Raw genomic sequence first — 18,146 nt, forward strand, 5'->3', positions numbered from 1 at the left:
ATACAATAAACATTTATTAAGGTTACCTACTGTGAAGAGTGAATCGAACTTTCTTTGTCTATCAATCATCAACTTTTAAATCAATCAATAGAAAACTTAAGCACCCTTACTTAACACTAAGTAAGAGTGTTTTGAAAGTCACTTGATACAGAGGATGACAATTCCAAAGGCCACTGCCCTGACCCTGGGCAGTGCTAAGCAAATAGAAAAACTGTAATTGGTTCCCATAAAGTGGAGGAAGGGGTAGGAAGTGATGTGGAAAAAGAACTGCAAAAAGTCTTGAACTTCCTGTCTGGGGATCTTTGCCTTCGGGTCTTTGCCTTCTGACTTCACTTTGGACTTTGCTTTTGGACTTCACCTTTTGGACTTGGCCTTTGGTCGTCTCCTTTGGAGTTTGTTTTGGGAGCCTCTGCATCGAGTTAGACTGAAGGAGGAGACTCTTTCCCTGGATCCTGAATTGGCTTGCTGGGTGAGTAGCTGGCCTTCCTTTCCTGACTTCTGGAGAGATTGGTTCCAAAAAGGCCTTCCTTTCCTGGAGGAGGCTGCATTGGTGGAACCCTTCTTGAAGATACCACCAGGTCCTTTGGCTGAAGATTATTGAACCCTGCAGGGGTTGAGCCAGACACCAGAACAGCACTTAGGGTGATTGGCTAGATAATTCTCTACCTTCTTCTTAACATTTATCCACTTTCACTCTTTCCACCTCTTTGTAAATAAAGCTGTTAAAAGTCATTTTGACTTAAGCTATAATATTTTTAATTGGTGACCACAATATTACTTTTTAACTTTCATATTAGCATAAAAACTTAATTTTTATATTCTTACACTTCCATGTGCTAGATACTGGGCTAAATTCTGGGAATACTGATAAGAAAGAGACAGTCCCTGTCCTCAGGAATATTCAAGTCTAATGGGAGAAGAAAAAAACACAAAAGGAAGCTGAAAGGGGGTATAGGGAAGGGATGGTGCCAATATGTGGGCATGATAATGGTGTAGTTGAATCCTAGCAGTGCTGCTGGAGGGAAATGAGGAGTTTTACTAAGATAGCATAACAAGAATAATAATTACAAAAATATTTTTTCAAAAAGTCTTGGGTGCAGACTGGACACAAACTATAAGTATACAATGGTAAGGCACATGTAAAGAGAACACATATGGGAAAGGAGTTATATGCAGATACTGGGATTCCTTTGTTCCTTTCATAGCATGAGATTGCCCTTTGGTTTAAGTCTCTGCTGAGCTCCTATGGTTGGTGTCTCTAAGAAGTCTATAGCCTCTACTTCTCTCCAAATGAGGGGTTGCATTCCCTCAAGCTGTCTTTCCTCAGGTGACCATTCTGCCTGCCTGAATACATTGTTTTCTACTGATCTGGTCTCTCTGGTCCTATTGGATGCACTGTCATAGGCTGACATGTAGATGATCTGGAAGGAAGGTATGCCAAGGGAGGGGGAAAAAAGAAAAGGGGGTGGGCGGATCAGGGAAACGCTTTCTCCTTTCTTCCACAAGAATGGTTTCTGTAAGGATTTGGGAAAAAGGACTATGGAAGGACTGTAACAGAGAATGGAGGAGGTGAAGGGACAGAAGGAATAAGGAGGGCTGATGAGGTAAAAGGAGAGATAACAACTGGGGATGAGAGAGGATCCGTGAAATTCTCTCTTTCCCTCACCCTTCAACCCAAGAGAGAGGTACCCTGAGCTGATGTTATGACCAGGAATAAACAGGGACAGTGTCTCAGTGAGTAGGCTTCTGGGGAATAATGGAGTTTACTTCTCTCAAGGCTTGGCTGGTACTTGAGCTCCAGAAGTTCTACTTGTCTGACAGGCTGACTGTCCCTGTTGGCTCTTTGTTGATTAGCCAAAGCTAAAGGGCTAGCTTATACCACCACCCTCTCTTTGTTCTATGATTTAAATCTGACTGCGAGTTTCTTCAATATAAAGTTGTTTAATAATTCAAGTAACAAAAAGGAGGGAAATAGGTTTGTGGGAATAGGAGACCCTACAGGTTGTCTTTGTCCTACTTCAGCAGAGCCAAATGGCTCAGCCTCAGCTTCTCTTTCTCCTTTTTCAATTACTGTCACTATCCTATTCTAATCAGGTGTCAAGTGTCTTTCTTGGGAAGGTCAAGGGCTGGCAAGGGTCTTCAGGGTGACTCCTTGTTGTTCTTTACTTTCTTTAGTTGATGATCTAAAGATATCAGGAATCTTCTCTCTTCAGGGCAAGGGAAATGGAGGCAAGGCTATGTCACACAGGTTGGGATCTTGAGCTTGGGTCCTAGCTCCTCACTCTCCAGAGTTCAGAGGGCAAAGACCTCTCTTTTCCTCTCTCATTCCCACAAGCTTCTTCAACTGCTCCAACTGCAGCTCCCCCTCCAGGCAACATTCTAAATAATGGTTCCTCAGACTCAATTTTCCTTTCCACATTTCCACCCACGGGTTTTTCTCTAACTATCAAACTGGAATCATTTGAACTGATATTCTACTAGGCTGGCCTGCCACTCTCTGGACTAGCTCACTCTTGACTGTCTTACTGTTTTTACATACGACTCTATTCTTTTCCATCAATCACAAGATGCTTCCTATGTGGCACTGTTTGTCTTATATTCAATGGTCAGAACCTTATGATCCTCTCAAATTGATTAAGAACTTATTTGTACCACATTTGTGCTTTTGGCTGGTACAATGAGCTGTTTGGCCCTTCTGGAATGACATTAATTGGAGTGAGGGTGAAACTTCACTCCTACAATAGAATTTATCTTGGCATAAGTTCTTTGATCTTAATAAACTACCCTCCACATGGCCTGAATTGGCCACAGTAATGGAAAGTTTTCCCACCTTTCTGTAATAACCCCATGTTGGCCCACTTTTCTGGGCTCGGGAAGATGTTACACACAAACACCCAGCTCTCTACTCACCATGTTCTCTTGCTCTTTTTCTCTTACTACATAAACATTTAGAACTTGATCCCATGTTGAGACACTCCCAGGGGCATCTCAAGCTGCAATTCCAAAGTAAACAAATTTTCTTCAATTTAAATTGGAGTTAGACTTTTCTTTGAGGAAAAAGAAAGAGATTGGAAGAATATGCCAGTCAGGCTACACTGCAGAAGTAAAAGGGGAACTCTCAAAATATGACCTGCTGAAGGAGAAAGAAAGAAATGATTTCTATATGAATCAATCTGAGAGAGAGGGAAAAAAAACCCATATATTTTTGTATTGTTTTAAAAGCACTTATATGTTTATTATAATCAGGTTAGAAAGCAGCTCTAGTTTTGACAATTATAAACAACCCAAGTGTTTTGCTATTCTCTCTTTATTGGTTTATGAAGCAAAAAAACATGTTTATGTTGATTTGATTTCTTATAGGAACTACAATCTATGAAGTAAATCTTTTCCATCAGATGAGTATATGTAGTTTTAAGGGGGGTAAACCTTACACTTTGTTGTTTAAAGTTTTTCTACACATGTAAAACTGTAAACTATACATATGGTTTTGGAAAGAAAATGGTTTGAAAAACTTAAATGATCATTTTTAAATGAAAGTCTAGCAGTCCTGAATCAGTACTGCCCTCAAGTGAACACTGGATATTGAAGTCTCATGTGGTCCCCCAAACTTGTCTTAACCTTGACCTAGGATCCAGCTGAAGGAAAAGACCTTTGGTGGAATTCTTATAATTTTAGCAATGGGAGTTCCTAATTTGTTTACCTCATAATTTGGTTGGTCGAGTATTATATAAATGATTGCTAAAGTTGTTGATAGTATGTTTCAGTGGTTTGTGCTATCAAAAGATCCACATATACTTATCAATTATTTAAGAATACACATATTTTGTTTACTATATCCTAGTACGCATGAAAGACAACTTATAGATAAGTGACTTCTTCAAAATGTCTTACTCACAAAATATAAGCTTAAAAATCAAGTCAGTTATGCCAAATTGTCAGACATTCCTACCATTTTGTTAAAATTATAAAACTTAGACACAACTGAAAGATGACTGAAAATGTAAAATTCTACATTCTAAGGTAGCTGGGTGGCTCAGTGGATTGAGAGCCAGGTCTAGAGACGGGAGGTCCTAGGTTAAAATCTGGCCTCAGACACTTCCCAGCTGTGTGACCCTGGGCAAGTCACTAAACCCTTATTGCCTAGCCCTTACTGCTCTTCTGCCTTAAAACCAATACACAGTATTGATTCTAAGAAGAAAGGTAAGAGCTTAAAAAAGTTATAAAATTTATTCTCACTACATTGTTATAAACTGCAATCTGTTATTTCTGTATGAGAATAGCACTACAACAACTTTCTGGCCACCTCTAAGTCATACTGGCTACATTCCATCTTCTTTCTTTGCCCTCTTCCACTGGAAATCAAACTCTTGCATGAAATGTATAAGATAATGAGAACTGAGCAATGCTGCCTCCTCTAGGTTATCAAAAGGTGTGAGAGTGAAAAGGAGAGGGGGCACAGGAGCTTGATGCTTCAGTGACTACCTGGCAAATACAATGACCCTCTTACTCACTCACATGCATTACTAAAATAAACACATGACTCTGAAAGAAGGAGAAGAGGGATTAGTGAATCTTTTGATAATAATTGATTAGTGGATTTTAAATTTATTCTCCTTATGTTATGTAAAAATGGAGATTTGAACCCCGGACTTCAATTCCCAGAAGTCCTTGGTAGCTCCCAGAGTTCACTATAATCCCACCTGAATTCCAACCTGGGCCAAGAACAGAAATTGTATTTAAGTTGACTCTCCGCCTACCTCGGGTCTCTTGGCTTCCGCTTCTAGGGACACAGTTCTCCCAAGATGTAGTAAGTGAAATTGAATGGGCCTTTCTGCCCTCCTAGCCACGTGCTTTCTTATTTTGTATTTTCTTTATTTCTTAATCTTTAATAAACCTCATAAAATATAATATTTTTAGCAGAGAAACTAATTTTAATCTATATTTTTTACTATATTGTAAGCTGATCACCTGACTCTAAAGGCTCTTGTTTGTTTCATTTAGGAGCCATGTAATTTTAACAATAACTTTCTGTACAAGTTTTTCAGTCAACGTAAGACATTGATGTTATATGTTAAAAGGCTGCCATCTCCATTCCAGATCTTTAAAAGGGGAGTTTGCTAGGAAAACCCCAGAACATGAGTACCAGGATTTCACCTTTAGATCCTGCCTCCCAAAATGTTTTCCCTCCAGGGGTTAATACTACAATATAAGGTGACTGGATGCTTTTACTAATAGTTACAGGAAACAATGTACGTGTCATTCAAACCCCAACAAACAATGAGCTACTTGCCCTTCTTACCCAGGACATTTCTGGTTTTGTGTGAGTATGCAAGGCCCTATGATTTTTGTGTGAAAATTCTCAATGCCATTTTTTATAACTTGCCAATTGCTAACTTTAAAATCGATATTTACTCTGAAATGCATTGTGAATGAAATGTGTGTGATCTCAGCTTAGAAGAGTGCCAGTAGCACTAAAAGAAGACAGGTTAAATGTGTTTGCATCATGTTTTGTGAGCTTAGTGGACACAAAAGATGCTGTCATTGTTGGGGTATCACGTACTGTGTTATAGCTGCAAAACAGTGCCAATACTTTGTGTTATCAATGCTAAACACAAGAGCAACAAGACTCTCTGAGTCATTTAGGGCCACTGCGGAGTCTTTGATGGAAGAATGGCCTCTGTGTTTCCTTTGATCTAGTTAGAGGTTTTCTGCTCACACATTAGTAAGCCATGATGCAAAGGGAAATGCTAACTACCCCAATAGGACATGCTGCTTAATTGTGCCTAACTGTCAAAGTAGTCCTATGGGGCTGCAGACTGCTAGGAAGATTAAGGTGATAGCCGCAAATCTAATGGCAGTACCAGCTTGATTTACTCCCCTACTGCTTTGCTTTTGTCCTCTGAAGTGAGAGAGCCTCCCACCTACGAGACCATGCAGCTTCCTCTAAGATCCCTTAAGAAACATCGAATTATGAGTTATAAATTATCTTTTCCAAATTATCTTCTAACTTGAACGCAGTGGGGTGCTGAACACTTGCACTGCTGGGAGAGCCAATTATAAAATTTTCAGTGTGGACATTTATACCTCAGAATCTACAAACCAATCAAGCCTTTGCAGAATAATCCAAGGTTTACTGGGACTTTCTGTTCCTCGAGAGCCTCCGACATAAAAGTTACATTTGTGTTTTTTCTATCATAGAGTGAAAAATACATGGATTCCTTTCTGAAACTGAGTCCTTAATGCAAAGGCTTGATTGGTTTGTAGATTGTCTAGACTTAAGAAAGTGATAGAGAACATGTTAAAACTTCAAATTAAACTTAAATGTGTGTCCTTTTTCAGAGGACCAATAGTTAAACATTTATGGACACAACACAGCATTTATCTGAAATCAAAACACAACTGAGAAAATGTTATTACAGCTTGCCTTGTGAGAGGCAATTCTGCGATTTTCAGATCTAGACTGACCTACCATCAGAGATCTTTTCCTTTTACAGCACATTTCAGTGCCTGATCTTGGTTTCATTATATATCCCTCAATGGAGAGATAGTTGGAAATTTCATAAAAAATATTTTTCCTTGTATTGTATTTATCAAAATGTAAGGACTCCCATGTGCTCAAGGCTATCTTTGTGAGATATAAAGTTCCTTAAAAGGAAACAGCAGGTGAGCCTCAAACCCTGGATCAGCTCAAAAAACCCCTCAAGCCCTGTGCAGAGTCTCAGGCACTTTAGCCAATCCCTTAAAAGAATCCTCACTCATACACACCATAAGTATGGGGAGGGGGTGAGGCAAGGGGAAGGAAGGAGAGAGAAGAAGAATGTGCTTGAAATCACTAGATGGAATTAGTTGTTTTGCTATTACCTTGCAGTCTTGTTTCTATATCTGAGTCACCTTGCTAGATAATCCAATGGAACCATGCCATCGCAGATGAGAAGACTGGGTCCCCATAAAGATTCCCCAGTAGAAAAGTCCTTTAGTCCCCCAATAGAAAGGACTGTATTCAAGGAACACTATAATTATTATTTATAATACAATGTACAATATAATACAATTTGTTTTCCTGATCTCGAAGATGAAGAGAACAAGGCTCAGAGAATAAATGACTTGACCAAGAGAGCCATTAAGTGTCTGAGCCAAGCCCCAAACCCAAGACTCCTGATTGCTAGTCCAGTGCCCTTTCTACCCCACATTACTAAGAAAAAGAAGTACCAGAATGCTGCGGGAATCAGACAAGAAACAAATCATTTCTAGCTAAAGAGATTAGAGAAGGATTCATGGGGAAGGTGGCATTTAAAAACAGTAATAATACCCAGCTGATTAAGGACTCAGTTTCAGAAATGAATCCATGTATTTTTCACTCTATGATAGAAAAAAACACAAATGTAACTTTTATGTCAGAGGCTCTCAAGGAATAGAAAGCCCCAGTAAACCTTGGATTATTTCCTAACTTCTTTTGGTCAAAATTCCCCTTTCTGAATGAGTAGAGAAGCAAAGAAATTCAAACCACAGATTAATTACATGGCCTACATTTCCTAACAAGGAGGTAAAGAAAAATAAACAAGAACTTAAATGTCTCATAGGTTTTGAGAATGTAAAAGAAAACAACAAAAAACAAAACTCTTAATAGCTGTTTATTTAGAGATTTTGCAACTGTTAAAATCTCACCTTTAGAGATCCTAGGGATTATATATTAGGCCCTGCCTTGTTTACACTCCCAAAGGGATAAGATAATATATGTAAAGTGCTTTGCAATCTTTAAATACATCTGAAAATGACAAACAGAGAGGGACAAGGGCAGAGACAGATAGGCACAAAGGAAAACACATAAAGTTTAGGGAGGGGTGCCATTTAAATGCCTGGGGAAGAAGACACACTTAAGATCCTCTTGCTTTCCTGAGCTTGTTTCTTCTGCTCGTATGAGCAATTCTCTCCTGACCTACAACACTTCATAAGTGGATCCTAATTCAGAAATACTGTCCCTCCTTATTGCCCTGGAGAATATATAAAAGCCATCAAATGATGTCTGATGCTCGGCCCTCTCTCATCATTGTGCCCCTCTGGGACACCACTGTCTTTGCCAATGCATGATTTATAGAAGAAGATTTTGATTCTAATAGGTCTGACCCTATGGGAAACATAAGGAGAGGGTTTTTTTCCTCCCACACAGGAAACCTCAGAAGAAAAATCTACAGAAGATATTATTAGCCAGTATAGTGAAACCAACTTCCCACTGGCAAAAAACACATAGTACTACAGAAGAAGCTTTATTGAAAGACAGGAAAACGTATTAGAAAGCCTCCAAGCAGTAACCACCCCCCCCAAAAGTTAAAGTGAAATTCTCAAACACTTAAGACTCTCAAATGTATTTCTTCTAGCTCACTGTAGTTCCCAACCACTGCTAGCCCACAGCTTTATGTTCTTTCTCCTTCAGCTTTGACTCTTGTCTTCCCAACATTTCCAGCAGGTGGCCAAGCTGAGGTTCATTTGCTTTCTGCGTCTTTTTGGCTTGGCGAGGCCAAAAATATCCTTTCTCAATCAAAGCAATCTCTGTTCTTAGTGGAAATCTTAACCACCAAAAGAAAAACCTCAGCAAAGCCTATTTGTCTATATTTTGTATTTACCTAGGTGATAGGGGTGTCCCTGGTGAATGTTGGCCTCAGTGCCACAAAGTCTATTTAACAGAGTCTGCAACCACCCCTGGCTCCTTCTTTGCTCTCTACTGTTGGAGAGATGGTAAGATTATGATGTGATCCGTCAATTTACAAAGGCAAAGCATGCTCTTTGGTCCTGAAATGACACTTTAACTACCTAGAAATCCTTTTCCCTCTTCTCACTGCTCTAGCCCCCAGGGTCAGGCATTGACTAAATTGTCTCTAGAGTCAAAGGAAGTCTGAACAATATATTCTAGAATATACTCAAAATGAACACATAAATGTTTCCTTAACTCATTGGGTCCCAATTCCCATAGACTCTCCCCTCAACCACTATCCCTCCCCAACTCTTAGGATGCTATAATTCTCTATTAATGGTTTTCCAATTTGTAAAAACAATACATTAGTATATGAAACTAAAATAAGCAATAAATCAAAGCTTGGAATTTCGGGGTGCAATATTTATCCAAGGGGCAAGAAGCAACATCTTCTTAGCAAAGATACTCTAAGCAAGTGGGCATTTTCCCAGCGCACAGGTTAGTTAAGTATTATATTAGGTGGGACACTGCCTCATTTCTGGGCATTTGGGCCAAGTCAGATAGTTTCCTCTTTGCTCATCCATTTATTCATGCAACGAGCATGTATTAAGTGCCAGACCTTGTGTTAAATTCTAGGGATTCAAAGACAAAAGGGGAAATAAAACTCTTTTCACCAGGAGCTGTCATTCTCTTTGGGGAAAACTACGTGTATACAAGTATAAATGGGGGAAGGGTATGTAGATATGGTGGATTTTAGGAAAGGATCAGGGCAGAAAGGAGGGCAGGTGGGAGAAGGAAGCATTTACAAGGAGTGAGCAATAGCATGTTGGGCAGAGAGGGACAGGCCAGAAAAACAAATAGTTTTCTGGATTACCAGTCTTTCAGCAGGGTAACGAAATCGTTAGATAGATAGATAGATAGATAGATAGATAGATAGATAGATAGATAGACAGACAGACAGACAGACAGACAACAGATAATTAGATATAACCACAAGGCAACTAGACAATCTACACATCTCTTCCCCTTTCCTACCCCTGCCAGTGACTTTCAAGACTTAAAGTATCAGTCTCTGGACTGAACTTTCTCTGCTGTCACTGAGAGATTGATATTGCAGGAAGAGAAAACATTTCTGCCCAGCACCTTTTTCATGTGTTCAAGATTACTAGACTTGGAGTCAAAAAGACCTGGGGTGGAATCCTACTTCTTCTGACACTTATATGACCTATATGGCCATCAATAAGTCACTTAACTTTCCAGAGCCTCAGGTTCCTCATTTGCAAAATGGGGTTAATGATACTTACTGGATCTACATTACTAGGTTCTCCTGGGACTCAGATAAGATAATATATGTAAAGTGCTTTGCAATCTTTAAATACATCTGAAAATGACAAACAGAGAGGTACAAGGGCAGAGACAGATAGGCCGAAAGGAAAACACATAAAGTTTAGGGAGGGGTGCTATTTAAATGCCTGGGGAAGAAGACACACTTAAGATCCTCTTGCTTTCCTGAGCTGTCTGGCTCCATGAGGCCAATGCGTGACTATATAACAACCAACTAAAAACCATGATAGAGGGGCAGCTGGGTGGCTCTGTGGGTAGAGAGCCAAGCCTGGAGATGGGATGTCCATCTGGGTTCAAATCTGACCTCAGACACTTCCCAGCTCTGTGACTCTGGGTAAGTCACTTAACCCCCATTGCCTAGCCCTTACCACTCTTCTGCCTTAGAACCAATACCCAGTATTGATCCTAATATGGAAGGTAAGGGTTTAAACAAAAAAGAAAAGAGAAAGCATGATTGGCTGGCGATATGTTAATTGATAATTCAGCTAGCCAGGGGCTTTGGTAGAATGAAGGAGGCATGACATCTTCCCTTAATAGGTGCTATTTCTCTGGGTGATCATTATTCTGAAACCCCAGTATATGTTCCAGTTTAAGGGGAACCCCCAAACAGAAGTCGATGTTGGCCTAAAAGAGTTAAATACTGTGGGCCATAGTGTGAGAACTATAGTATTCTTACATTTATTAATGCATCCAAGGTTTAAAGTTACACAGTTTCCACCCTCGAACAAAGGAGTTAATCATTTGCTAAATCAGAGATGAGAACCATCTTCTCTACTGTACCATTAGACTGTTTGAAAGAGCCTGGAAAGCAAGGTGGGAAGTAGTCATTGGATGGAACATAAGGAAATAAGCATTAGACAACATGGGTGCTTCAGTTTAAAGCCTCATGGCCCCATTTCGTCCTCACTAGTTTATAATTTAGTATGGCCAGGAGAAAGCAGGAGAGGGAAAAAGGTTTTTTCCTCCTTTCTTCACTGGGGTTTAGACCACAGTGGCCATTTCCATCCACAAACTCATTGTGGATATGTAATTTAAGTCCTATATCTAGAACCTAAGGAGGGAGGGGATGTTGCCCGCCTTGTGTTCTGTCTGCCCTCCTAGGTTTGGAGCAGAGAGAAGAAAAAGGGAAACATTACAAAGAGGAGAGGAAGGATTTTTGAGGGGGCTAATTAGGAGGAATATTCAAAGATAGTTTTGCATTCATTTGGAATCAAAGTTGAATTAAAAGTCTCTAAAAACCTTTTGCCCTTTCTTCTTCCCTTTATCCTTTTATCTCCTGCCCCATCAACTTCTCTATCAACCACTTACTGCTCCCCAAATCTCAACAATAGTCCAATCCCTGAATCTACCAAGGCAATGGGGCAATGGGTCTTTATCAGATGACATCAACATAGATGGCTTGGTGGATAGAGAGGTAGGACTACAGGTGGGAGGTGCTGGGTTCAGATCTGTTTTCAGATTCTCCCTAGCTGTGTGAGCCTGGGCAAGTCACTTAAAATCCTCACCACTCTTCTGCCTAGGAACCAATACACAGTATTGCTTCTAAGATGGAAAGTGAGGGTTTAAAATAAATAAAGACATAAACATTTAATATGAGGTTAGTACCTGACCTCAATACCTAGTAAAAACAGGTAGCTTTTGACAGCGCACTTACTCTCTCTTCTCCCAAAGTAGTCTATATGCTGTCAGCGAGATGGAGTAGTAGATAGAGTGCTGGGACTGGAATCAGGAAGACCAGAGTTCACATTTGGCCTCATATATTTACTGGCTATGTGCCCTTGGGCAAGTCAGTTAACCTCTTTTTGCTTCAGTTTCCTCAAATGTAAAATGGGGATAATAATAGCACCTACCACTCTCATTGTGAGGATCAAATAAGATAATGTAAAGTGCCTAGCACATAGTAGGCACTATATAAAGGTTTATTCCACTTCCTTTCTACCCATAGGCTGCAACCAGTTGAGCACCTTCTACCCAACCCCTAGTGGTAACTTCCCCTTCAGTATAATGTCTCCATTTCCAGTAGCTGGTGTACCAGGATCTTTATCTTCCTTCCCCTGGGCTGTGTTTCAAGGTTTCTCCCCTAAGTAGACATTGTGCTCTAGGGTTTCCACCTCTCTCCAACTTAATTTGTCTTAAGAAGTTGTTTCAACAATTGCTTGAATACATGGGTCGAGGGGATATGGTTGGGGATGTAGCCTCTAAATGAACATCCTAATGCAAACACCAATGATATGGAAATAGGTTCTGATCAATGACACAAGTAATACCCAGTGGAATTGCATGTTGGCTGCGGGAAGGGTGAGTGGAGGGGAGGGAGGGAAATAATGGGATTATTGTAACCAAGGAATAATGTTCTAAATTGACTAAATAAACTTATTCAAATGGGGGAAAAAAGTTGTTTCAAGGTTATGTTTTGTGCTATTTATCCTGGGTAACTTGTGTGAAGCTTGCCCAGGTGCCAAAATTCTAATGATAGCTCTGCTAATAGCCTGTAAATGTAGCCAGGATTCTGTCATTTTCCACTCAGAATTTAAAAATGAACAAGCAAAAACCAGACATCTCAATCTTAATGGCTTCTAAGTGAATCTCCATTCCCTGTAAACTTCCCTAAACCCACACTTAGAAAAGGGCCCAGTTAGATCTTCTAACATAGCAGCAATACTAAATCCTTACATTTATATGTGGGGCATGATTACAAAATGGCATGTATACGTAGCAGTGTTTAATATCCCACCCAAAAGAGACTTAGACTATTTCTTCTTAGTCTTTTTTTTTTTTGAGACTAGGACTCTTTTTTTTTGAGACTAGGACTCTTTTTTTTGAGACTAGGACTCTTTTTTTTTTTTGAGACTAGGACACTTTTTTTTGAGGCTCAGACTCTTCTTAGCCAAAGACTAAATTCATCTCTTGACCTTGAAATAGGAAAGAAAGGACCCAAAGATTTTTTAGCTGGCAAAAACCCACCAGACAATTTAAGAAGGGAAAACATCCCTCCAAGCAATGAAATAAAATGCCTCAAATATCTCTCCAACCTGAAAGAAGAAAGAAAGGGAATGAGGCCTTGCTGAAATGTTCCTAGACTCAATGAGGGGAAAGAACCAAGGCAGTTAGTTCCCCAAGTATCTGGGTTTGGGTCTTCTACAAGAATTTTGTCTGGTGGCAGGGCAGAGCTGCTGAAAAACCAATATGGCAAATTTCACTGTGAACACATGGAATTTTAATTTTTCAACGTGAACGTGTCCAGTATTCAGCCATAAAGCATGTTATTTTTATTGGTCTAATTAAAGAAACTAAAACATGAATAAACTTAATTTTTAAAAATGACTAACTAGCTTCTACTTTAAAATACAAAGCTCAAAAAAGCAGAAGCAAAATATCCATTTCTGGAGACAATAAGCCACACTCACTACCAAGAGCCCAGTCTGTGCCTCCTTCCCAACAGGGCCATACTTTTATAAGCCTTCTTTGGAAACCTGCAGTTACCTTTTGCACCAGAAGATGGCCCTTTGACGCTATCTCTTGAATGAGTGGTGCCTTAGTTAACAGAGATTGCTGTCCAGAGACCTGTTGGGAACTGATGCGTGAACAGGCCATTGATGCCCATTTCTCATTTTCCCTTCTAGTTTGTAAGCTCCTAACAGGCAAGGACTGTGTCTGCTTTCATTTTTGTTCTCCTCAGAAGAAAATGCAAGTCTTCTTTAGGCCAATCAGCAAAATACACAGAACCAGAAAGATGAGAGTGCTCCTTAAACCAGTCCAATTCCATTCTCTTTATTGCTCTATTCCACACATCTAACAAAGAGAGCCACAAAACAACAGCCAAATAGGGCCACCGCTGAAGCCACAATCACCACCACAACCACACTCTCAGCAGAGGTGACCAAGACCCCCAGGCCTACTCCAACCAGGATCTGAGCCAGCTGCACCATGCAGGTCAAGGCTGCACAGTCAATTCCTCTCCCTCTGCAGCCACTGGGGGCCATCCCTGTGGCCTGTTGCCTCTGTAACAAGAAGACAAGAATAAGACTCCATCATATTGTGTGTGTGTGTGTGTGTGTGTGTGTGTGTGTGTGTGTGTGTGTGTGAAGGACCTCTCATACTCAAGACCCTCCTGAGATAAAAGTTATTGCCTTTATGGTGCCATTTAAGGACTTCTGGGAAGAATCCCTTTAATTAAAATATATTTTTCCTACCAATCTGCCAAACTGTCTGACATTTTTGCTGTTATTTTACTAATAATTAATTTTAATAATAAAATAATTTAAATGTGTTATTAATTAATTTTCCTTTGTACCATTCTTTTCATAGTATTAAGGTTCTAGATCTTTAAAAATATCAACATTTCCAAGAGAGGTCACAGTTTATTTATTTATTTATGTTAACTCTTAACCTTACGCCTTAGAATCAATACTGTGTATTGGTTCCAAGGCAGAAGAGGGGTAAGGGCTAGGCAATGGGGGTCAAGTGACTTGCCCAGGGTCACACAGCTGGGAAGTGGCTGAAGCCAGATTTGAACCTAGGACCTCCTGTCTCTAGACCTGATTCTCAAGCCACTGAGCTACCCAGCTGCCCCCCCCCCCCAGGTCACCCTTTACCATAGGCAGATATAGGAACATTTTTTTCTATAATTTCCCTCCCCAAATACTAACACAAAAATAAATCATTCATGGATAAACACTGATTTTTCTCCTTAAACCTGTATCAGTTGAGTAGGAATAGCTGATATAGAGGTCACAAGAATGATTTACCAAATGAGATGGAGTGACACAGTATCTGATTTTAGAACTAGGGATCCAAAGAACTATAGGGTCACAGATCTTTAGCTGGAAGAGACTTTAGAAGCCATCTATTCTCATGCCTTCATTTGACAGGTAAAGTCCAGAGAAGGCAAGCGGCTTCTCTGAAGACACTCAGGTTGTAGGTAGCAGAGCCAAGATTCAAATTCAGAGCCCCTGATCTCAAAGCAAGTATTTACTGAAACTTTTTATTTCAAGCTTTAATATTTAGTGAGAGAAGGGATAGCTAGGGGGCCTGGAACCAGGCCTGGAGTAGGAGATCCTGGATTTGAATCTGGCCTCAGACATACTCACTATGAGACCCTGAGCAAGTCACTTAACCCCCATTGTTGTTGTTTTTTTTAAATCATGAATTTGTTGCAAATTTAATTATTTCCTATCAATACCAGAATTTCATTAGATATAATACTGATCAAAACAGCAACCCTGTTTTTTCCCTACTTAAAAACCTAGCATATTTATCTGCTGAAACACACATACTTGTTCATGCTATTACATTCAGAATGTACAAAGAGCAGATTTTTCAGTTATTAACATGAAAATTGGTATTGGACATCTTAGGGGAAAAATATTATGTTGTAAAGTGCTGAAGATAAAGATACAAAACAAGACTCTTCTGCCTTGGAACCAAATACTTAGAATTGGTTGTATGATGAAAGGTAAGGGCTTAAAAGATACAAACAAAACCAATATAACCAAAATTAGAAGGGAAGCAACAAACTAGGAAACAATCTTCATAACAAAAACCTATGACAAAGGTCTAATTACTCAAATTTATAAAGAGCTAAATCAATTGTACAAAAAATCAAGCCATTCTCCAATTGATAAATGGGCAAGGGACATGAATAGGCAGTTTTCAGCCAAAGAAATCAATACCATTAATAAGCACATGAAAAAGTGTTCTAAATCTCTTATAATCAGAGAGATGCAAATCAAAACAGCTCTGAGGTATCACCTCACACCTAGCAGATTGGCTAACATGACAGCAGAGGAAAGCAGTGAATGCTGGAGGGGATGTGGTAAAGTAGGGATATTAATTCATTGCTGGTAGAGTTGTGAAATGATCCAACCATTCTGGAGGGCAATTTGGAACTATGCCCAAAGGGCGATAAAAGACTGTCTGCCCTTTGATCCAGCCATAACACTGCTGGGTTTGTACCCCAAAGAGACAATAAGTAAAAAGACTTGTACAAGAATATTCATAGCTGCACACTTTGTAGTGGCAAAAAATCAGAAAATGAGGGGATGCCCTTCAATTGGGGAATGGCTGAACAAATTGTGGTATATGTTGGTGATGGAATACTATTGTGCTCAAAGGAATAATGAAGTGGAGGAATTCCATGGAGACTGGAACAACCTCCAGGAAGTGATGCAGAGCGAAAGGAGCAGAACCAGGAAAACATTGTGCACAGAGACTGATACACTGTGGTACAATTGAAAGTAATAGACTTCTCCATTAGTCTCAATGCAATGTCCCTAAACAACCTGCAAGGATCAAGGAGAAAAAAAAAACACTACCCACAAGCAGAGGACAACCAGTGGGAGTAAAAACAGGGAGGAAGGACAACAGCTGGACTACAGGGGTGGAGGGGATATGAAGGAGGAGAGACTCTGAATGAAGACCCTACTATGGAAACCAATAGCCTGGAAATGGGCTGGGGTTGAGGGAGCATGTGATACTCAGAGGAATTGCGTATTGCCAGTGGAAGGGGTGGGGGGAGAGGGGAGGGGGGAAAAAGGTGATCTTTGTTTCTAATGAAAAACCTTGGGAAATGACCAAATAAAATAAACAATTAAAAAAAATTATCTGGCCAGACCAATTTATTCTTTGTGATAGCCTGAAACCCTGTTTGCTCTTTTTTTCCAAGCTGACTTTTTTTAGGTCATTAGCTTCAAGGTCTTCTCAGGGATAATCATCATCATCATCATCATCCCTTATATTTGTATAGTGCTTATTTTTGACAAGGCACTTTCATGTGTATTTTATTATGTTTTCCTCACAAAAAACCCCATTAGATAGGTAGAGAAGATACCCCTATATTAAAGAAAGCATATTGAGAGTTACAGAGGCTCTTGGAGACTTTCCCAAAGTCACGTAATGTAATGTTCTTTATTACACCATTCCGTGCCATTTTATGTAGCAACTAAATTCCCCAATTAGGACAGCTAGGTGACTCAATAGATAGAGCCTTGGGCTTAGAATCAGGAAGACTCATCTTCATGAATTCAAATCCAGCTTCAAACATTTCCTAACTGCGTGTTCCTGGGCAAGTCACTTAACCCTGTTTGTCCCAATTTCCTCATCTGTCAAATGAGTTGGAGAAGAAAATGGCAAACCACTCCAGTATATTTGCCAAGAAAACTCCAAAGACTCAAACATGACTAAAAAATTATCAAACAACAACACATTTTTCAATATATCTCAAAAGGCTTTGATGAGGGTAAGTAGTATAATTCCTTTTCTGATGGCTTGCTGAGAATATTTGACTAAGTATAGGGAATAGCTAAGTACTCTTACTTTCTTTTTTTTTAAACCCTTACCTTCTTAGAATCTATATTAAGTATTGGTTCCAAGGTAAAAGAGAGGTAAGGGCTAGGTAATGAGGATTAAGTGACTTGCCCAGGGTCACACAGCTTGAAAGTATCTGAGGTCACATTTGAACCTAGGACCTCCCATCTCAGACCTGGCTTTCTATCCACTGAATCACCTAACTGCTGCAGCACTTTTACTTTCAACAGAGTTGATTATGCATCTTCCATTGATCTAATTGTGACTTTCAGAGCATATCCTAACCCCTGAAAAACAACCTCAACTTGTGGAGAAGGAGGAGCATATCTGGGGAGAGAGAAGGAGTAGAAGAAAAGGGAATAATCTCTGCATTTCTATCTCGAGGATGGGGAAATGATCAAATTCAGGCCCAGACCCATCCTAACTCTGGGAATCTGGGGATGTCACTGAACCCTAGGTGCCTAGCACTTATCACTCTTCTGCCTTGGAACTGATTCTTAGTATCCATTTTAAGATAGATGGTAAGTGTTCTACAAAAAAGATGGGGGATGATACTTTGTTCTTTAAACCATCTCTGAATTCTCTTGCCAATACTGGAAGGCAAGGGCCGTTTTCGTGATTCCAGGAGTTACATTTTTAAACAGAAATATAGATGAGGTGATATTAACATTTGGATGGGGGAAATTTTCCTTTAGGAGTTTGGCCTCCAACAGTTGACCCTTTTGCAGAGTAAGTTGATACTTCAGAGCTCTAAATGATTAGTTCTACAGAAGGCATCACTCTTTTGTTGAGCTACAATGCTTGTTAT

General features: G+C 39.8%; 1 protein-coding gene across 1 annotated transcript in view; it reads right to left on the reverse strand.

The window, feature by feature from the left end:
- Positions 1 to 13,781: 13,781 nt before the first annotated feature.
- The window catches only part of SLC45A2 (solute carrier family 45 member 2), a 53,657-nt gene continuing 49,292 nt past the window's right edge, over positions 13,782 to 18,146 (reverse strand). Inside the window, exon 7 of the mRNA XM_007487494.2 lies at positions 13,782 to 14,034. Within this exon, the coding sequence (XP_007487556.1) occupies positions 13,813 to 14,034 (222 nt within the window). The 3' untranslated portion in view covers positions 13,782 to 13,812. The remainder of the gene's footprint in view (positions 14,035 to 18,146) is intronic.

This window comes from Monodelphis domestica, chromosome 3 (genome assembly GCF_027887165.1).
Source record: "Monodelphis domestica isolate mMonDom1 chromosome 3, mMonDom1.pri, whole genome shotgun sequence".
Taxonomy (NCBI): domain Eukaryota; kingdom Metazoa; phylum Chordata; class Mammalia; order Didelphimorphia; family Didelphidae; genus Monodelphis; species Monodelphis domestica.